Below are 22939 nucleotides of genomic sequence, written 5' to 3'. Positions count from 1 at the left end.
CTAATTTTTTCTAAAGTTGGAGAAGAGAGTTCCTATTATCATTTCTTTCTACCCAACCTCCAAATACTTAGAAGATAACAAAACTTTAACCTCTTAACCATGGCAGCCTTATTGTGTTAGATTATTCTGTCATGGTAATATAATAGCTGATGTTAATATTGTCTTCTTTCCTTCCTCAGTGTTTACACATCATATTCCTATACTAAAAGGCCAAAAGGTATTGTACAGGACTTTAGGACCTTATTCGTGCTTAAAATATATTTGTTACACTCAGTCGAACTGAGTTGAATTGGTTCTTCTAACTCTAAAGTCAGTGATGAGGAAGGTTATAAGAGGTGTTATGCCATCAATTCGAAGATGAGAAATAGATAAAGAGAAGTTAAATGATTTTTAGGATTTCTAATTTAGTCTTCATCTGAGGATTTTTAATTTGTTCACTTTCTAGTTTTTTAATTTGCATGCCCAATTCATTGACCTCTGCCCTTCTTAATTTGTTTATATATGAACTCAAGGATATAAATTTCCCCCTGAGTACTGCTTTGGCTGCATCCCATAGGTTTTGAAAAGATGTCTCACCATTGTCATTTTCTTCAATGAAGTTATTAATTGTTTCTACAATTTGTTCTTTAACTAACTGGTTTTGGAGAATCATATTGTTTAATTCCCAATTAATTTTTGATTTATCTATCCATGTACCCTTACTAATTATTATTTTATTGCATTATGGTCTGAGAAGATTGCATTTATTATTTCTGCCCTTTTGCACTTGTTTGCAATGATTTTGTGCCCTAGTACATGTTCAATTTTTGTGAATGTACCATGTGCTGCTGAAAAGGTGTATTCCTTTTTGTCCCTATTCTTCTCCATATGTCTACTAACTCTAAGTTTTCTAAGATTTCATTTGCTTCTCTCACCTCTTTCTTATTTATTTTTTTATTTGATTTATCTAGTTCAGATAGGGGAAGGTTCAGATCTCCCACTAGTATAGTTTTTCTATCTATTTCATCCTTGAGCTCCTCTAGTTTCTCCTTTAAAAATTTGGATGCTCTGTCATTTGGTGCATACATATTGAGTAAAGATATTTCCTCATTGTTTTTTCTACTTGAAGAACCCACCTTTGTCTTTATTATATAGTTTAAGTTAAAGCCTACTCTCCCCAGGAACTGAGGTAAGATAGAGAAGAGTATGGCTTAAATGTTTGTACTTCTCTTCTTTTTATGTCTTCTTAATAAATATCCCTTTACAAAAGTTAATTGATACTCATTGGTTAATTGATATTAATTGGTTCTGATCATGGGTGATTGATATTAGAAAGAACCTACCCAAATGGAAGCTAAGGACAATAATATAGAGAAAATATCTCCCAATCTGGTAGAGATACTCCTAGAACCCTGAGAAGACATACAACTAGCCTTGCTGGGGGGGGGGGGGGGACCTAGAATTAGGAGTTAAGATGAGGATCCTCAGAATTTATAAGAACTACACTTTAAAACTCCAAGGATTAATGATTATATCATTGTGAAGACATTCACTATGCCATAATTGAAAGATTTTAGCATTTGCAGATGAAAAAAAATTAACTCATGGCCAACCTGCTAGTGATAGTCTCATATGATTAGTCTCCAAACAAGAGACACTTTTGGTCCATTCCTCAGATTCTTTTCAACTAAATAGAATATACCAAAATTAGTATTCTATTGGCATAGCTTTTGAAAAACCCAAAGTCATTTTCATATTCAATCCAAAACCACAAATCTTAAGTGCCTACTATATCCAAATTCCTCTGCCTAGCTCTGAAGATAAACAAACAAAAATAAAATGATCTTTGCTCTCAAGGAATTTTCAGCCTCAGGGGATGACGTGAGTATAACATATACAGAAATAATTTAAAAAGCAATATGAAAAGGTCTAGCAAGGAGTTAGGTTCTTAGGGAAGACTGAGTAGAAGTTAGCTCCTCAGTTAAACCTTGATGGAAGGTAGGAATTCTAAGGGGTAAAAGAGAGAAAGGAGAGCATACTTCAGGCATAGGACCCAGATTTTGCAAAGTTCCAAAGATGGTTTCTAGAATGGTAGAATGCTAGAAAGATAGAGTATAGAACAGGGGATAGCATGAAGTAAGACTGGAATGATAAAAGAAATCTAAATAGTGGAGACCTTTAAATGCTAACCTGAAGAACTTGGATCATGTCCTAGAGATAAGAAGTTACCAGAAATTTATGAGCAAGAAAATAACATCAAGCACACATATATAGAAATATAAATTATATTTAATGTGTTACATTTATCAAGTATTACTCATGGAATCTATGTGTGGCATTCTTTTTCCTATTATTTAAATAAGGCATACACATGTCCACTGAGGGCATAAATTCAGTTCCATATTTAATCAGTGATGAAAATAAGAATAAAACTATATTGTCCAGGACACATGAATTTCCAAGCAGGAAGAGAAGAAATGGGACATATTTATATTTAAACTCATATCCTCAAGATTTTTCTATTCCTTCATCCTCTGGTCTATGTCACTCATGGGTCATCAATTAAAAAGGCCTTTTCAATCAGCAAATCAATGTGCATTTGTTTATTTAGTGTTTATTTGGTACAGATTCACTTGTATTCTATCAATCTTGCCAGAAAGCCTTTAAATTCCTATTTTTATCATCTTGGCTCATAAACTTAGGGGCAGACAAACTCATACAGTGGGTAAATTTTTATTTTTGTACATATCCTGATGTGAACTAGTTTGGTATAGAAGCTAGAGGGAGAGACAGAAAGATTATCTTGCTTCTAGCACATATTGACTATATGATAAGGGGCAAATTATTTAACCTGTCTGTCTCTCAGAGACTGAAGAATTCACTAAGAAAACTACTATTTCAGAAACTCTCCACCCCACTAAAAAATAAGTCTTCTCCATAGTAATTCATATTAGACACTTAATGAAATTAATAAAGCAGGGAGTTGATCTAAAGTCCAGGAAGATCTGAGTTCCAAGTTCTTAATTCAAGTGATTGGTTGTTTTATTGTTGTTGATGATGATGATGGTGCTACTGTTGTTGCATTAAGCCTTTCTAATCATAGTTTGTATTGCAAGTATTTTTCTCACCTAAGAAGAAAGTGTGTTGACTAGCAATCAACAAAAGAATATAATCTGCTTGAAAGAATTCTAACTATAAATTTAAATTATCACTCTTTGTTACAAATAAGCTTCTTTGTGTTTAGATTTCATGAATCAATTCACCAAAGCGTGATCTCATCTGGATAACTTCATAAAAAATTAGTTTAAATCTGAGCTCTGAATTTTGGAACAGAGAAAAACTATTACCTTTAAAAAAAACCTAATTTGGGAACTTTGTTTTTTAATTTTGTTTAATTTTTATTTTCAGTTTCAAGTTTTCTTTCTCCCTTTCCTTCTTGTCCCTTCCTTAAAAAGGCAAGAACCATAATACCCTATATATAATATGAAGTCATATAAAACATATTTCTGCATTAGCCATACCCTCCCCCCAAAAAAGCAAGAAAAATTCAGAAAGGGGAAAATATGCTTCAATCTGTACTCTGTGTCCACCAGTTCTCTATATGGAGCTTGATAGCAATTTACATCATGAATCCTTTGGAGCTATGGTAGATAATGATATTGATCAGAGTTACTAAGTCTTTCACCATTTACAATCTTTACAATATTGCTATTACTATGTAATTTGTCTTCCTGATACTACTCACTTTGAATCAATTCTTATAAATATTCCCAGTTTTTTTCTGAAATTGTCCCTTTCATTATTTCTTACCACACAACAGAATTCTATAATATTCAAATACCATAACTTGTTCATACATTTCCTAATTGATAGATATTTTCTCTTTTTCTTAAAACCTTTACTTTCCATCTTAGAATCAATACTGTGTATTGGTTGCAAGGCAGAAGAGTGATAAGGGCTAGGAAATAGGGATTAAGTGACTTGCCCAGGGTCACACAGCTGGGAAGGACATCCCCACTATTTCTAACTCTTTACCCCCACAAAAATAGTTTTGTATATATAAGTTCTTTTCCTTTTTCTCTGAGGTATTGCTGGGTCAAAGGGCATACACACAGTTTTCTGGTCTTTTGAGATTTCAGATGATTCTCCAGAAAGATTGGACTAGTGAACACACAACTCCACCAAAAATGCTTTACAATAGTATCAACAATATCTATTTTCCTATATTCCTTCTAGTATTTGTGTCATTTTCCTTTTCTGTCATCTTAGCCAATCTGATTGGTATGACATAGTACATCAGAGTTGTTCTTATTGAATTTCTCTATTCGTTATACAGGGCATTTTTCCATGTGCATTTTGATAGGTTAATCTTCTTCCTCTGAAAATTGACTATGTATATACTTTAACGATTTATCAATTGGAATGTGGCTCCTAACTTTGTAAAGATGACTCAGTTCTCTATATCTTTGAGAAATATAACCTTTATCAGAGAAAACTGCTGCAACCTCCCCCCCCCCCTTCCTGATTTTCTACTGCTTTTGGTTGCACTGGAATTGTTTGTGTGGAACATTTTTAAGTTTAAGTCAACAAAGTTGCCCATTTTACCTCCCATGTGATTCTAACATTCTCAAACAACACTTAACTAGATATTAGGTAATCTGCCCATCCTTAAATCAATATCATTTCCCCTTATTCCAGTTTTGAGCTTACTGGTTTTTGAATTAAATATATTTTCTAATTCTTATTCTAGAATTGTGAGGTAGGTTGACCCTCATAGTTCTTATCTTTCTCTAAGTCAATGACTTTGGTAAATAAATGACTTATACATTATAAACTCCTTGAGAGTGGAGATTATTTCATTCTTTGTATTTGTAACATGAATATTTAGTACAGTATTTGGCAAATAGCACATTTAAAGATGCTTATTGATCAATTCCTATCCTTCCATCCCTAAGTAGTTGAAGCAATGAAGAGTGTTAGATTTGGAGAGATGAAGACCATAGTTTAAATTCTATCTTGGACATTTACTAGTTATGTGAACTTGGACAAGTTACTTAATATCTCTCAGCCTCTGTTTCCTCATCTGTAAAATAAGGGGGCTAGACTTCATGGCCACAAGTTCATATTTGTAAGTTATATTGTCACCCTTCACTATATATATATATATATATATATATGTGTGTGTGTGTGTGTGTGTGTGTATATGTATATATGTAAAACTGTATGTGTATTCAAGGAGGACTACATTTCTAGTATGAGGGTTTGCAGATCCATTTTTAGAACTGCTTATCTACCTTCTGTGTCTACCTGGCACTAAACTCTCAACCTATGGCTTTAAGAAACCGTAGTATAAACAGCAGGTACTTTGGTAAGCCAACTCAGCAGATGTGCTAAACCACATTGAGGGTGACCAATAGTCAAAAATCTTCCAATGAGTTAAGGGGATATCTACCCCAATCATATGAAGACTTCTTCCTGCAGAATGGGCAGATGAGAACAATTTGTTCCAATAGCCATGGAGACAGAGAAAGTAGGCATTGTGGAAAGCTTAGACCTTGATCAGACATAGAAGATGCCAAGGTCATCCAGTGCATCCCAGGCCATCACCTGACTTTTGTCTTATCACTAGACTCCCATGAATCTGGAAGAGTGTGAGGGTGATGACTTTGTACAACTCTGCCTTGCTTAAATCCAATTCCTGTACAAGTCAAGATATCATCCCATGATATCACTGACCCACTTCAAAACTGAAGGAAAAACAATTTTTTGCACCGGGGAGTTTTCTTTCAAATTGGCTATCCCTGATTTCTGAGTAAAAAACAAGCAAGAAACAGATTTTCCTTTACATATGCATTATATCTTCTGTTATTGAACTTTCTCTGAACCCTGCCTTAATTTTCTCTACTACAGGTACAAAGGAAGATTAAAGGGAAAGAATCCATAGTACCTATAATGCTTTATTTGTTTTTTATTCAATAGGCTAAGATTTTTTTTCCAAATGAGAGATCTAAATCAAAAAAGATGTTAATTGTAAGTATAGAAGATATTAAATAAAAGAGTTAAAGACCAGATTCCCAATAATCAGAGTTATCTGAAAGTAAAATAGACTGCCTTAGGAGATAATGGGTTTCCTCTCATTCGAGGTCTTAAAGTAAAGAATAAATGATTTCTCAGATAAATTGCACAAAGTATTCTTATTCAGGTATGCATTGGACTGGATGACTGGCCTCTGAGATCTTCCAACTCTAGAATTTGACTTCACTTTTTTCTATAATACCTTTAAATTTCCATTTATTTGTATATCTTTGTAGGAGGTAGAGGAGAGATAAACAGGATACACATAAGAATGGGTAGCTTCCTATCAAGAATAATGTACCTATTCTTCAGGCAATGATTTACCTAGATAATATCCACCTTCTCTTCCAACTCTGAAAATCTATTATTTGAGATTATATTATTATATTGCTTCCCTTTGGTTCCTGCAGAGTTTTGCCATCATTCACTAAACAAGTTGTAGGTTATATTGCATGTTCACAAAGACTAAATTATTTAACATATTTGAAAATAGTTGTAGAATAGGAAATAATTATTTCCTAGCTAAAATAGCATCATAGATTTTTCCAGTTTTCTTGAACTGAAAATCTTGGAAACCAGCCTGAGTGAAGAGCTTGTGGTATTCTGTTGGAGTTCTCTCCTTTCCTTCAGTCTGTACCAGCATGTTCATAGAATAGAGCTGACTTGTCAAAGGCCCCCTCTTATCTTCAGCCAAAAGGGTTTCAACCACTAAAACACCACAGCCTAAAAAGAAACAAAAGTAGGTATTAACTGGGCAAAAGAGTAAAACAAATTTCTTCCTCATTGTCTCTTGTTCTTACCTCCCACCTTCCCTTTAGTGGGACCATTTCCAGAGCTAACTACAAGGAATAGGCACCAATTTTCAGGTGAACAGAGGCATCAGTCCTTCCCATATTCTAAGTCTGGATGCAATGAAAATATCAAGCTCCTTTCAGCATGAAAATAAAACAATGAACTTAAAGTACTTGCAAGGCCTAAGCTCTTTCAATCAGCAACACAACAAGAATATATTGCCCATACTAACTAGTTCTATCTAGAAAGAGACAATTTCAGGTCACTCCTCTTCTTGCATATTATTTCAGTCCTCCACATGGTAATATGTCTACTCCATGACACTGGAGCTGCTGTTCAGGCAGGCCCCATAGATTTCTCACTTCATGATTTAAACCCCAATGATCACGTCTACATAAAGAATTTCAAATGTACTGGGTCAACTGAACCTGCTTATGACAGACCTTTCCAAGTCCTATTGACTATACCAACAGTGATTAAAATTGAGGAGAGGGACTCATGGATTCATTGTAGCCATATAAAATGATTACCTTTTGTTGATAATGAATAATTGACTATTGATTTTATTCAACTATTGATTGTGATAAGACTTCCCTATTGTTGGATCTGTATTATTTTGTTGTACTTTATTTGATCCTTCTACTTAAACAAATTGCCTTTATATAACAATACATAATATATTGCCTTTAAAAAAACAATTATATTAGTGAACTATATTGACCTAATGTACTTTCAATATTCCTATTTTATAAGTGAAGAAATTGAGGCTCAGAAAGATTGGCTTGTATAAAGACTTCACAATATAATAATCCCTTTTAATAGATCAAAAGAGCATAAAATAATTTAGTTCAACCTCATCAGCAGAGACTTACAGATTGTGATTTGTCAGAGATCACATAAGGATTCAATGGGTTGAGTTTTAACTCAGGTCCTCTGACTCCAAATTCCCTTAATTTTCCTCTACTACCCTAAGAAGAGGAAACTAAGGTTATCAGAGTTGATAAGCCCCAGATCATAGGACTGCTCAATGTCGGAGGCTAGCTATCTCTTAACCTATGCCTCCTGCCTAAAAGTCCCAATGCTATTTTTAGGACACCATACAGAATATAAATGTGTCTTAGTTCACAATATCTACAACAAACCAACAAAAACACACATACCTGGTTTACAGGCTTGGTAGATGCTCCTTAGCAATTGTACGCACTTATTATCTGCCCAGTCATGGAGGACCCGAGCCAAAATATACAGATCAGCTTCAGGAATAGGATCTCTGAAAAAATCCCCTGAAATACAAAGCAAATAGTCTGAAGTCATCCAGTAAATAATTCAATTCCACTTGGACAAACCTGAACTATGTCAAAGAATCTTATGTTAAAGCAACTACATGGACACATGGGAAATATAACTCTTTGTTGAGATGTCTCTGCTGAGGAAGAGTCAAAACCCTCAATAAATGCAATTGAAAATACTGAGCAACAATAAAGCTATTTGTAGTATAAAGATCAGAGTTATAACTAGGAATTTTTGTACCTTGAGGAAAGAGGAAGTAGTTGGAGGGGAGAGATCACTTGGGGTGCTGCCACTCAGAAGGAAAAAAGCATCACATGACTCCACCAGATTTTTATTTTGCTTAAGGACTGCTAAGGTGGTGGAGGAGACCAAAGTGTACCTGAGACAAAAATCATTTAGCAGGTGGGACTCGGTGGTAAGGAGTTCACCTGGAGTGTGGTCACAGAAGAGGAAGGAGCTTGTGAAGAGATAAAACTCTAAGACAGTTCTATTAGTGCTCTCTAAGTTTCAGTTGCAGGGGCAAAGTCTCAATCATCCTGCACAAGTTAAAATTCTAATGAAGACTATTTTTCCTTAAGAACGGAAAACTGCTGGAAAATGTGTGAGACAGAGTATTCTTCAGAACTTGAATTTGAATTCTCTATCTGAAACAGAAGACTTTTCATGGGCAGCTAAGTGACTCAGTGGACTGAGAGCCAGGCTGAGACAGGAGTTCCTGGGTTCAAATGTGGCCTTGGACACATCCTAGTTATATGAACCTGGGCAAGTCAATTGACCTCCATTGCCTACTTCTTACAGGTCTTCTGCCTTGGAACCAATATACAATATTGACTCTAAGATGAAAAGTAAGGGCTTAAAATATATAAATAAAATAAAATAGAAGACTTTTTAAGACAAAAGTGCCCACAAATCACAACTGTGATTCATACATCCATCATATCCAGAATAACATGCATTTATAAACAACCAACTCACCTTATTATATCATTCAAGGCAAACAATCCCTACTATATTAAGGGAACTTATTTCAAAATTAGTTCAGTTACACATTGAACCTTTTTTGCAGTGAAGAAAAGGAAAAGAACAATGACAAAGCCACAAAGTTGTAATGTCAGCTATTCAAACTCATTAACTCTTCCAAGACAACCATGAAGACCTAAAGGAGTTTTGAACTAGAAGAGACTCTATAGAGATATTTAATCCAACCCCCTAATTTTATGCATGAGAAACCTAAAGTACTAAGAGATTAAACCCATATTCTTCATTGTTTCCAGCCCAGTTCCCCGTCTACTGGACCTCACACTGGACTGCTTTTCAATGTCTTCTTAAATACTGTCTCAGATTCTAGAAATCATGTATTTCCTAGTATTCTTAAACAAAGGGATCCATTTGAAAATTCTTAAATTAGATACTAGAAAATATGATGACATTCAGTGACACAAAAGTCCAAGGGTGGTAATTTAATATGGTTCTTTTACAGCATCTGAACATACAAAATTGTGAAAATATTAATGTATGTAGATGCAAAAATTCTCCATCTATATAAATGCTGCCATCATATGTTAGAGGAACTTGGTAAAGGCATTCAGATAAGCAGTGAGCATGTTAGCAAATAGGCCTTAGAGACATCTGCAACAGCCACAGCAACAAATTTAGGAGCTTTCAGTCCACAGATGGTAAAGGGTGTCAGACAACTGGTGAGAAATAGATTACAAGGGACCCTTTGCTGGCACTGAACAAAAGACTATTTTGAATTACACATACATAGGTCTGGATTGGAGTTTGAATATGAGGAATACTAGCAGTTGTGACTGTAGAAGAGTAGGGACCTTACTTATAGGTCCAAGGCCAAGAAGAACTCTAGCATTTGTGGCTACAGAAAAGCAGAGGTCCTAGGCTCAGTTCCAAGACAGAAAAGAGTGCATATGGCCAGTCAAAAGAGAGCAGGGACCCCAGGCTCAGCTCCAATGCAGAAAGGAACACTAGCATTGTGGCTGCAGGAAAACAGGGGATCGAGTCACAATTCCAGGACCAAGAGGAGTGCTAGCATTTGTAACTGTAGGGGAGTCCTTGGTATATTATGTTCTTTGGCTGGTACTTAATTTTCCCAGAAGGGGGAAGCAGAGAGTGATGGCCAGAGATACAGGTACAAACTAAATTGAACTTTATTTCATAATAGAAAGATGTAGACACACCCAATTATGGGAAACCTCAATACTATCTCTACTCCCTATTAAAACCCCTGGTTAACATGGAAGATTCAAGGGGGTAGGGAAGAAAAGAGAAGGTGTTTCTAGGGTTTTAGTAAGTAAAGGTAGAGGAAGAGAAGAGTAGTAAATTCTCATTAAAATGCTCCCCTATCTTTTCTCAATAAATTTCCATTTTGATGTAGTCCACAATTGATATTTTCAAACACTTTAGTATTTAGGACCTGAAGAAACTACTTGCTATGCTTTTAAAATTGTAACTGATGGGGAGGGGGAAGAAAAAATATGGTCCTTTTGAGAAGTAGGCAGAAAGGGACTGGAGTTTATTGAAATAGATAGGTAACTCAAAACAAGTCAGCTTTTGTTTTTCTAACAATGCTAGGAAGGACTCAACAAAGAGAGAGGGTGGAATTTTTCTACAGTTCTTATAGCTTGCTGGGGGTTGGTTCCTTCTGGATTAGTAGCCAATCCTCTTTGTCACTATCCCTAACTATGAGGATATAAGTAGACCATGTCCTTTTGCAAGTGAACAAAAATACTTGGCCTATCAGAAGGAGCATGAGGACATGGTCAACTCCAAAGAAATTACTCCAATTCAAGAAATCAGTCAATCAATAAGCATTTATTAAGTGCCTACTCTGAGCCAGTCGCTATCCAAGATGCTGGGGATTCAAAAAGGTACTTAAATTTCAACTTTTTTTATTATTACTATACCATACTATACATATATTTTGTGCATTTCTGAGTTTCTTTTTTAAATTGATTTCTTTTTTCAGTTACATGTAGAAACAATTTTTGACAAGTGTTTTCTGACATTTTAGAATTCTCTCTCCCTCCCTCCTTCTTCACCTGACCCAAGGCAGTAAATAGACTGATATAGGTTATACCAGTGCTTTCATGCATTAAAATTCCAACTTCTAAATGTAGATGAAGATTCATGTAGTTTATATGTACCTACTAGATCACCCACTGACCATCAGACCCTTGGTAAATTGTTTAATTATTCTGTTCTTAGGAAGATAATCATGAGATTTAGCACTGGCAGAGGCCTTATAAACCAACTAGTACACCCTCTCTTTTCATAAGGGAGGAACCTGAAGTCCATAGTGAGTGTGTAATTTACCTTTGGTTACACAAGAAATAAATAACAGCAAAAGGAACTCAAACTTGGGCCTTCTGATTCAAAATCCATTGTTCTTTTCACTGCACTATGCTTTCTGTTTCCTTATCTATAAAATAGGTATAATAATATTTAAACTACTTTCACTTCTAAGGAATGTATTTTTGGAAATCTCAAAGTATCATATAAATGTAAGATATCATTACTTTTATTTATCCCTTGAGTCATAATTTCAAAACTGAAAAGTCATAATCTGATGATTAAATGATGAAGTTTTTATTCAATTTCACTTATATTTTCAGCTTGATTTTCAAGCACAAAACAATGAAAAATATTTCTTAGCCCTGTTCATAACCATACCATCATTTTCTCCCTAATCTCCCATGAAATCTAGTCCCACCCCCATTTTGTGATTTTATAGCCATTAGGGAAGACAACAGAAAATTAATAAGGCAACAATATAGATGATATAAAATCATATTAGGAGCCCTGTAAACTTTCTGAATATAACTTCAATCCCGAGCATAAGATCACTGGTTCTTTCCTCTGTGATTTGCTTTCATGGTATCCTCTGGAATCTGTTGATTCCAGTTATAAGTGGTGCTTACCTTAACTCAGAGAATTAACCATTTTTATGCAAATGTAAAAAGTTTGACAGGTTTTGAAGTTCAATAAACCTAATGAAAATTTGGTAACTTCTTATCATATGCAAAGCACTGTGCCCAGGGCAGAATAGTTCCTTCCTGAAGTGGATTCATATTCTATCCAGTTGCTATTTAGTCATTTCATTCATATCTGACTCTTTGTGCCCTATCTAGTATTTTCTTGGCAAAGATACTGGAGTGGTTTGACATTTCTTTCTCAGCTAAGGGAAGCTTAGGCAAATGGGGTTAAGTGACTTACCCAGGGTTACGTAGCTAGTAAGTGTCTGAGGCCAAATTTGAACTCAGGTCCTCTTGACTTCCAGCCCAGTTCCCACTTAGCTGATTCCATATTCTATCCTATCCAGAGAATCATTCTATAGTACATTTCTGTTTGTTTGTTTATTTTAACAAAAGGCTCTAGGAAATGTATGTGGCGGTGTTTTACTATATTCTTAGGAAGATTCTGAATGCCAAATGCCCAATACAAGGCAAGATTGAACATATAAGATAGTAAAAAACAAACAAACAAACAAACTAGTTTTATAAGGGGACATGCTAACAATATGAAGTTAGTAAGGGACAAGTCAGCCCTGCTAGATACCTAGGGCCTCAGAGGGAATGAGGCACCCTGTCCTTAGTTGAGTTTGTTGTGCTTTCATAGAATTCTTATATGGATCCAGTAAGACTAGGCATTGGGGGAACTGTTGCTAATTCTTGCTAGCCAGGACAGAGAGGGTAAGAGGTGAAGGAAGAAAAGAATACTAGGGAATGGACCACTAGCTGATATTCAGACTGGAAAGAGGATTGGGGTCATTACTACTGGTCTTACTACTACAGGATGACTCAATTTACAGTGTCTTCTCCAGAATTTCTTCCTTCATCAAGGTGGAAAGGGAAATCTTGGGTTCATTACAGGTAAAAAGATGTTCGGGGAAGTAAAACCTGTCCAAACGTATTAAGAAAAAAACAAATCTTTATGGCTTCCTGTTTCATCTAGGATAAAAAACAAAACCTTCTAAAAGAGACAGCCTTATCAAAAGTGCTGACTCTGGGGTTAGAAGACCTGAGTTGGAATGTTACCTCAGCAGTTACTTACTTACTTAATTACTTACTTAATTAATTAATACAGTAGGATACATTTTACTTTAACTCCTGGACCTCAGTTTCCTTTTCTTTAATACAAAAGGCTTGGGCAGATGGTGCATATGGGAAGGAAGGAAGGAAGGAAGGAAGGAAGGAAGGAAGGAAGGAAGGAAGGAAGGAAGGAAGGAAGGAAGGAAGGAAGGAAGGAAGGAAGGAAGGAAGGAAGGAAGGAAGGAAGGAAGGAAGGAAGGAAGGAAGGAAGGAAGGAAGGAAGGAAGGAAGGAAGGAAGGAAGGAAGGAAGGAAGGAAGGAAGGAAGGAAGGAAGGAAGGAAGGAAGGAAGGAAGGAAGGAAGGAAGGAAGGAAGGAAGGAAGGAAGGAAGGAAGGAAGGAAGAAGGAAGGGAGGAAGGAAGGGAGGAAGGAAGGAAGGAAGGAAGGAAGGAAGGAAGGAAGGAAGGAAGGAAGGAAGGAGGGAAGGAAGGAAGGAAGGAAGGAAGGAGGGAGGGAGGGAGGGAGGGAGGGAAGGAAAGAAGGAAGGAAGGAAGGAAGAAAGAAAGAAAGGAAGAAAGAAAGAAAGAAAGAAAGAAAGAAAGAAAGAAAGAAAGAAAGAAAGAAAGAAAGAAAGAAAGAAAGAAAGAAAGAAAGAAAGAAAGAAAGAAAGAAAGAAAGAAAGAAAGAAAGAAAGAAAGAAAGAAAGAAAGAAAGAAAGAAAGAAAGAAAGAAAGAAAGAAAGAGACTTATAGACTAAAATAACACATACATACCTACCTATGTGGAAGTTAATACGAGGTTCCTCTAGGAATGGAAAGTATTTCTTTGCCACTTGAACCACCTCTGTTTTTTCAAAGATTGTCACTTGGCATTCAGGATATATGGTGATACATTCCTTGGCTAGGGCACCTGAACACCCTCAAAAACAAAAACCAAGGAAAATTTCCAGCTAAAGATGGAGGTCACATCAGTATCACAGACATCACTAATCAGTATCACAGACCCCAAGAGCCCTTCATTTAGGATATTAATTATCCAGGATCTTTACCTTCTCCCTTTTCTTAGCTTCTTTTTTTTCTTTTGTCATTTTATATCTCACTAGCACCAGGATACAGAAAATTTCTCCTTATCCATGTACTTCCTGGCCCCCATCCCATCCCTGCCTAATTATATCTTTCCCTTGCTTTCATAGATGCCTCCTCATAGAATTATGTATTTAAAACCATAAAAGACATCAGAGATTATGTGGTTCAACGCTTCTCATTTTTCAGATAAGGAAATTGAGATCTTAGAAAGATCAAATGGCTTAATCAATACCACATATGTAGTATCTACCACAGTTGGATTTAGAATCCATCTTCAGACTCCCAACCCTGATATCCTTTCACCCTGCATACCATAGTAAATATCTGCTCTCTGAAGTAACTGTCCATTGAAAGACTATTTGAGATAAATATATTGGTGGAGGACCCACAGAATGCTTTAAACTTAGGTCCTCTGGGTGATCCAACCTCTGTGTATGAATTTAAAGCAGGTTATAGCTGCAAAGAGAATAATATTATAATATACAATAAACAATCGCAATTTTAGAAAGGTGTAAATTTCTGGTTTTTTTTTTTCTCTTTAGTTTCCTGTAGCATCTTTCTGGGTTATCTCTCCTAACTCATGTTCACTCACAGGCTAAGTCTTCTGGGAGACAAGTACCTCAGGTTTTAGGTACAGTATGGACCCACACTGTATTCTGTGGATCCACACTCCTAAATACTACAGTTGGTTTACCTTTAATTAATTAGTCAGTAGGCAGAATTAGTTCAAACCAAAAGTATTTGCTGAGATGACATAATATAAGCAATAATAATGAATTCCTCTCATAAACCTATAGCTGCATTCTCCCACAATTTCATACTGCATCAATGAGAAAAAGTAGAAACTCCAGCACATGTAACCTTCCTTGGATGAGCTTAAAGTCCATAATGGGATGATTAGAAATCCTTCTGGTAACAAAGCAAAACGAAAAACCCTAAAAAAAAACTAAAATTTCTTACAATCTGGCCTTTTACTATTGCCCTCCAGATTCTCCAGGCCATCCTACCTGATAATTCCCCCATGGTCTGGCTATTCATCCTACAAGCTGCTGGACTCTTGGGGCTTCTAAGTTGTTTCATCCCTGTTGCAACTGGACTCTCACATATTTTATTTGCCCCAGTGTGAAATACTTGAAATATCTTGGGGGGTTTTTCTATTATAAATAGAAAGCTTGGTGCGTAATAATTTTTAAGAAATGATTTTTATTTATTCATTCATAAAGTGAACTATTTCAGAAGCATACACTTAGAGAACATAGCCAAGGAAAATTTTTCCTCCAGTACTATACCCATTAATGCTCTTTCTCTAGTGGTGTTCTCTTGCTGTTCCTCTTGTGAAAACCCTCTGACAGACAACTCGATCAGCTAGGTAAACTAGGACTGTTCCTCTCTGCAGGCCAGGTATAACACTATTCAACTTATAAACTTCCAATTTCATGCCTTGACTGACAGGTCCTGCTCTTTGATGGATGCAATGTAAATGTCTCTATCCAATGGAAGAATCGATCCATCATGATTCATTTAAAAAAAATCCCTTCTGAAAAAATATTACAAGCTGCTAAGAAGAAGTCATTCAGATACCATGGAACCACAGTGAGGATAACACAGGATCTGGCTGCATCTACACTGAAGGACCAAAAGGCATGGAATGTGATATTCTGGAAAGCAAGGGAACTAGGTCTACAACGAAGAATCAATTACCCAGCAAAACTGATCATATTCTCACAGGGGAAAGTATGAACATTTAACAAAATAGAAGAATTCCAAGCATTTGTAAAAAAAAGACCAAGCCTAAACAGAAAATTCTGGAAAAAAACTAAAGCATAGAACTCAAGAGAATCAGCAAAAGGTAATTAAGAAAGAGGGAAACAAGAAAAACAAAACCAAAAACAAAGACAACTTTTTAAAGAGACCCAATGAATTAAAATGATATGTATCCCTATAAGAAAAGGCCATTGATAACTCTTAAAAATTGTTATTACCACCTAGGCAGCCAGAACTTAAAGGGAACAGTGACAAACTATATGGGATGAAATGCCAAGACATAAATATGTAAAGAGATATAGGTATGCATAAATACATATATATGTGTGTGTATATATATGTATATGCAACTAGAGCTAAAAATAGAGGTTAATACTAAAATAAATGGGAAAAGAAACAAAGGGGGTAAGTTTATATGTCACAAAAAAGCTCATGGCGGGAGAGGGGAGAACATCAATACACGGGAAGGGTAAAGAGGTTGGAGACAGGAAATACTCAACTCTTACATGCATTGAAATTGACTCAAAGGGGGAAGAAGAACCCATTCCACTGGGGCAGAGAATTGAATTGCACCCTATAGGGAAGTAGAAGGATAACAAATGGACTGGTGGAGAGGGAAGGAGTACAAAGGAGGGAGAGGGTAGGATAGTTTTTAAAAGACTGTCATGAAAATAAGAGGGGAATAAGAAGGGGGAGTAGAAAGGGAAGTAAAATAAGGGTGGGAATTAGCAGAACTAATTAAAAACAAAACATTGGTGTAGAAGGAAATAGTGAAAGAAGAAAAGGCAAGACTAGAAGTAGAAATCAAGATGCTGGGAAATACACAGCTGGTAATCATAACTCTGAATGTGAACAGAATGAACTCACCCATAAAATGCAAGTGAATAGAAACCAAAACCCTACCATATGCTGTCTACAAGAAACACACATGAGGAAGGTAGAAACGCATAGGGTAAAAGTAAGAGGATAGAGCCAAATCTATTGGTCACCAACTGATAGAAAGAAAGCAGGAGTCTCAATCATGATATCTGAAAAAGCCAAAGTAAAAATAGATTTAGTTAAAAGAGATAGGGAAGGTAATTACATCCTGATAAAAGGCAGTATACTCAGTATGTATGCACCAAATGATATAGCACCTAAATTTCTAAAGAGGAAACTAGTGGAGATCAAGGATACAATAGATAGAAAAACTATACTAGTGGGGGACCTGAACCTTCCTCTATCAGAACTACATAAATCAAACAAAAAAAAATAAGAAAGAGGTAAGAGAAGTTAATGAAATCTTAGAAAAATAAGAGTTAGTAGATATGTGGAGAAAAATAAATAGGAACAAAAAAGAATACACCTTTTCAGCAGCACATGGTACATTCACAAAAATTGAACATGTACTAGGTCATAAAAACATTGCAAACAAGTGCAAAAGAGCAGAAATAATAAATGCAACCTTCTCACATCACAATGAAATGAAAATAATACTTAGTAAGGGTACATGGAGAGTCAGACCAAAAATTAATTGGAAATTAAACAATATGATTTTCCAGAATCAGTTAGTTAAAGAACAAATCATAGAAACAATTAATAATTTCATTGAAGAAAATGACAATGGTGAGACATCTTTTCAAAATCTATGGGATGCAGCCAAAGCAGCACTCAGGGGGAAATTTATATCCTTGAGTTCACATATTAACAAATTAGAGAGACCAGAGGTCAAGGAATAGGGCATGCAAATTAAAAAACTAGAAAGTGGACAAATTAAAAAGCCTCAGATGAAGACTAAATTAGAGAACCTAAAAATTGAAGGAGAAATTAATAAAATTGAAAGTCAAAGAACTATTGATTTAATAAATGAGACTAAAAGCTGATACTTTTTAAAAAAACAAATAAAATAGACATAGTACTGATCAATATAATTTAAAAAAGGAAAGAAGAAAGCCAAATTGACAGTATCCAAAATGAAAAGGGAGACCTCACCTCTAATGAAGAGGAAATTAAAGCAATCATTGAAAACTATTATGCCCAATTATATGGCAATAAATATGGCAATCTAGGTGATATGGATGAATATTTACAAAAATATAAATTGCCTAGACTAGCAGCAGAAGAAATAGACTACCTAAACAACCCCATATCAGAAAAAGAAATTGAACAGGCCATCAAAGAACTCCCTAAGAAAAAATCCCCAGGACCAGATGGATTCACAAATGAATTCTATCAAACATTCAAAGAACAACTAATCCCAATATTATACAAACTACTTGACAGAATAAGCAAGGAAGGAGTTCTACCAAATTACTTTTATGACACAAATATGGTATTGATTCCAAAGCCAGGCAGGTCAAAAACAGAGAAAGAAAACTATAGACCAATTTCCTTAATGAATATTGATGCAAAATTTTTAAATAAAATACTAGCAAAAAGACTCCAGCAAGTGATTGCAAGGGTTATCCACTATGACTAGGTATGATTCATACCAGGAATGCAAGAATGGTTCAATATTATGGAAACCATCCAAATAATTGACCATATTAACAAGCAAACCAACAAAAATCACATGGTTATCTCAATAGATGCAGAAAAAGCCTTTTATAAAATACAACACATATTGAAAACAATAGAAAGTATAGGAATAGAAGGGTCTTTCCTAAAAATAATAAACAGTATATATCTGAAACCATCAGCAATCATCATCTGCAATGAGGAAAAACTAGAAGCCTTCCCAATAAGATCAGGAGTGAAACAAAGATGCCCATTACCACCCCTATTATTTAACATTGTACTAGAAACACTAGCAGTAGCAATTAGAAAAGGAAAAGAAATTGAAGGTATTAAAATAGGCAATGAGGAGACCAAGCTATCACTCTTTGCAGATGATATGATGGTCTACTTAAAGAATCCAAAGAATCAACCAAAAAGAAAATCGAAATAATCAACAACTTTAGCAAAGTTGCAGGATACAAAATAAACCCACATAAGTCATCAGTATTTCTATATATCTCCAACACATCTCAGCAGCAATAATTAGAAAGGGAAATTCCATTTAAAACCACCCTAGACAATATAAAATACTTAGGAATGTATCTCCTGAGACAAACACAGGAACTATATGAACACAACTACAAAACTCTCTCCACATAATTAAAACTAGATCTAAACAATTGGGAAAACATTGATTGCTCATGGGTAGTATGAGCTAACATAATAAAAATGACAATGCTGCCCAAATTAATTTACTTATTTAGTGCCAAACCCATTGAACTACCAATTTTTTTTCCTGAATTAAAAAAAAAAACATAACAAAGTTCATTTGGAAAAACAAAAGATCAAGGATATCCAGGGAAATCATGAAAAAAAAAATACAAAGGAAGGAGGCCTTGCAATCCCAGATCTCAAACTATACTATAAAACAGTAGTCATCAAAACAATTTGGTACTGGCTAAGCGACAGAAAGGAGGATCAGTGGAATAAACTTGGGGTAAGTGACCTCAGCAAGACAGTGTATGATAAGCCCAAAGATCACCGCTTTTGGGACAAAAACCCACTATTTGATAAAAACTGCTGGGAAAATTGGAAGACAGTATGGGAGAGTATGGTTTGGATCAACATCTCACACCCTAAACCAAGATAAACTCAGAATGGATGAATGACTTGAATATAAAGAAGGAAACTATAAGCAAATTAGGTGAACACAGAATAGTATACATGTCAGATCTTTGGGAAAGGAAAGACTTTAAAACCAAGCAAGAGGGAGCAGCTGGGTAGCTCAGTGGATTGAGAGCCAGGCTTAGAGATGGGAGGTCCTAGGTTCAAATCTGGCCTCAGACACTTCCCAGATGTGTGACCCTGGGCAAGTCACTTGACCCCCATTGCCTAGCCCTTTCCATTCTTCTGCCTTTCAGATAATATGCAGTATTGACTCCAAGACACAGTATTGACTCCAAGACAGAAGGTAAGAGTTTAAAAAATAAAATAAAATAAATAAAATTTTAAAAAGCAAGAGCTAGAAAAAAATCACAAAATGTAAAATCAATAATTTTGATTACATCAAATTAAAAAGGTTTTATACAAACAAAACCAATGCAACCAAAATTAGGAGGGAAGCAACAAATTGGGAAACCATTCATAACAAAAACCTTTGACAAAGGTCTAATTATTCAAATTTATAAAGAGCTAAACCAATTGTACAAAAAATTAAGCCATTCTCCAATTGATAAATGAGCAAAGGACATGAATAGGCAATTTTAAGTTAAAGAAATCAAAACTATTATTAAGCACATGAAAAAGTGTTCTAAATCTTTTATAATCAGAGAGATGCAAATCAAAGCAACTCTGAGGTATCACTTCACACCTAGCAGATTGGCTAACATGACAGCAATGGAAAGTAATGAATGCTGGAAGGGATGTGGCAAAGTCTGGACATTAATGCATTGCTGGTAGAGTTGTGAATTGAGGGCAATTTGGAACTATGCCCAAAGGGTGATAAAAAACTGTCTGACCTTTGATCCAGCCATAACACTGCTGGGTTTGTATCCCAAAGAGATAATAAGGAAAAAGACTTGTACAAGAATATTCATAGCTGCACTCTTTGTGGTGGCAAAAAAAATGGAAAATGAGGGGATGCCCTTCAATTGGGGAATGGCTGAACAAATTGTGGTATATGTTGGTGATGGGATACTATTGTGCCCAAATGAATAATGAACTAGAGGAATTCCATGAGAACTGGAATGACCTCCAGGAATTGATGTAGAGTGAAAGGAGCGGAACCAGGATAACATTGTACACAGAGATTGATACACTGTAGTACAATTGAACGTAATGGACTTCTCCATTAATGGCAATGCAGTGATCCTGAACAACTTGGAGGGATCTATGAGAAAGAACGCTATCCACGTACAGAGGAAAAACTGTGGGAGTAGAAACAGAGAAGAAAAACAACATTGGTTGAGGGGATATGATTGGGGATGTAGACTCTAAATGATCATCCTAGTGCAAACATCAACAACATGGAAATAGGTTTTGATCAAGGACACATGTAATACCCAGTGAAATTGCACATCAGCTATGGGAAGAGTTGGGGCAAAGGAGGGAGGGAAATAATATGATTCTTGTAACCAAGAAATAATGTTATAAATTGACTAAATAAATTAATTTAAACAAATAAATAAATAAAGTATAGTGGCAAAAAACATATTATTTTGTTAAAAGAAAATAAATGAAATTCATTCATGAAGAACTTTACAGGCTGTTTTCCAATGGTTTTTGTTACCTTTTTTATATGTATGTAATCTGTAACAAAAAATATAATATATAATTTGTTATAAATATGTAATAAACCATATGCCTATTCAAGAAAAACAAATTCTCACCAAAAAAAAAAAGAAATCCCTTCTGAATTTAAGACCAAGCAAGAGATAGAGAACATTACAAAATTAAAATGAATAATTTTGATGATATTAAATTTAAAAATTTTTGTATTAAATTGGTGGAAATTTTTGTATTAAGTTGGTGGAAAATAAACTGATTGAAGGTTCCTGATCAGCTTCTCCACCACCACCTCTTTCTCACTGCCATTCATTGAGTACTTTGCTCTGAAAGTTCTTCAGTTCAAGCTATTTGGTAAACAATTGAAGGAGCTGTTTCCTTTGCTAAGGATTATTGACAGTCAGTGTAAGGGGCCCTCTGCTGGCAGTATGGATAGTTCTTTTGTAAGCAATTTTAAATGTCAAAACATGTAGTAGTTGAACTTACAAACTAGGAAGAATATACTGGAGGTTTTAAAATGGATTCAACACTATGTTTTGTGATGCTCCTTAATCATGGGGTTTTTTTTATTTTATTTGGTATCATCTCTCTGCAGATCATTCCTAGATTTCTATATCTAGTCCCAGTCTCTCTCAAACTTCAGTTCCAGGTAGCAAATTGTCTACTGGAGAATAGATACTAAATCTCCCAAAGGCATTTCAAACTCAACATGTCTAAAAAGGAGTCTATTATCCCCCCTGAGCTCTCACCTATTCCAAATTTCCCTGTTTCTTCTGCTGTGATTATCATTACCAGTGTTGCAGGTTCATAATTTCAGTATTATCCTGTACTCCTCATTTTCCTTCACCCCACATATCCAATCATTCACCAAATCTTATATACCTTCATAACATCTCCTTCATCCAGATTCTTCTGTTCATTATTGTAACAGCTTCCCAATTGACCATCTTGCCTCACTCCGGGCCATTCTACCCTTTAGCACCAAAAGTAATTTTCCTTAAGCACAGATGTGACAGTGTGAGCCCCTGCTCAACCAACTTTAGGGGTTTCCCATTGCCTATAGGATAAAATTTAAATTCCTTTTCAGTTTTTAAAACCCTAAACAAATTCACCCTATTTTTCAACCTCATCGGAGATTTACTCTATTTAGGATACTCTGCACTCTGACTAAACTGGCCTTCTCTCTATTCTTCACTCACAAAACTTCATCTCCCAAAATCCGTGCCTTTGCATTAGCTGTCCTCCCTTCCTAAAATGCACTCTCTCCTTTCTGTTTCCTCATAGATTCCCTTTCTTCCTTTAAGAAACAGCTCAGGCTCAAAGAGATCCAAAAAGAAAATCAGGATGGGGTAGAACCTAACTGTACAAAAATATTTATAGCAGCTCTTTTTATGTTAGCAAAGAATTTAAAATAGAGGGGATATCCATCAATTGGGTAATGACTGAAGAAGTTGTGGCATACAATTGTAATAGAAAACTATTGTGAAATGGCCAGCAGGAAACTTTCAGAAAAATCTGGAAAGATCTTCAGGCAGACAGAAACATACCATTTTCCACTTTATTTTGTTTTTGCTTTTTTATGAGATGTGTCTTCTTCCACAAGAAGAAGAATATGGAAATATGTTTTGTACATAGAGATGTTTAACAAAT

At 35.4% G+C, this 22939-nt stretch overlaps 1 protein-coding gene across 1 annotated transcript in view; it reads right to left on the bottom strand.

The window, feature by feature from the left end:
* Positions 1 to 5920: 5920 nt before the first annotated feature.
* ASMT (acetylserotonin O-methyltransferase) overlaps positions 5921 to 22939 on the bottom strand; it is a 51035-nt gene continuing 34016 nt past the window's right edge. The window contains exons 6-8 of the mRNA XM_056808290.1: positions 13959 to 14099; positions 8007 to 8129; positions 5921 to 6777 (exon numbers count right to left, since the gene is read on the bottom strand). Of these exons, the coding sequence (XP_056664268.1) occupies positions 6566 to 6777; positions 8007 to 8129; positions 13959 to 14099 (476 nt within the window). The 3' untranslated portion in view covers positions 5921 to 6565. The remainder of the gene's footprint in view (positions 6778 to 8006; positions 8130 to 13958; positions 14100 to 22939) is intronic.

Source organism: Monodelphis domestica, chromosome 8 (assembly GCF_027887165.1).
Source record: "Monodelphis domestica isolate mMonDom1 chromosome 8, mMonDom1.pri, whole genome shotgun sequence".
Taxonomy (NCBI): domain Eukaryota; kingdom Metazoa; phylum Chordata; class Mammalia; order Didelphimorphia; family Didelphidae; genus Monodelphis; species Monodelphis domestica.
This window is presented reverse-complemented; position numbering and strand designations above follow the sequence as displayed.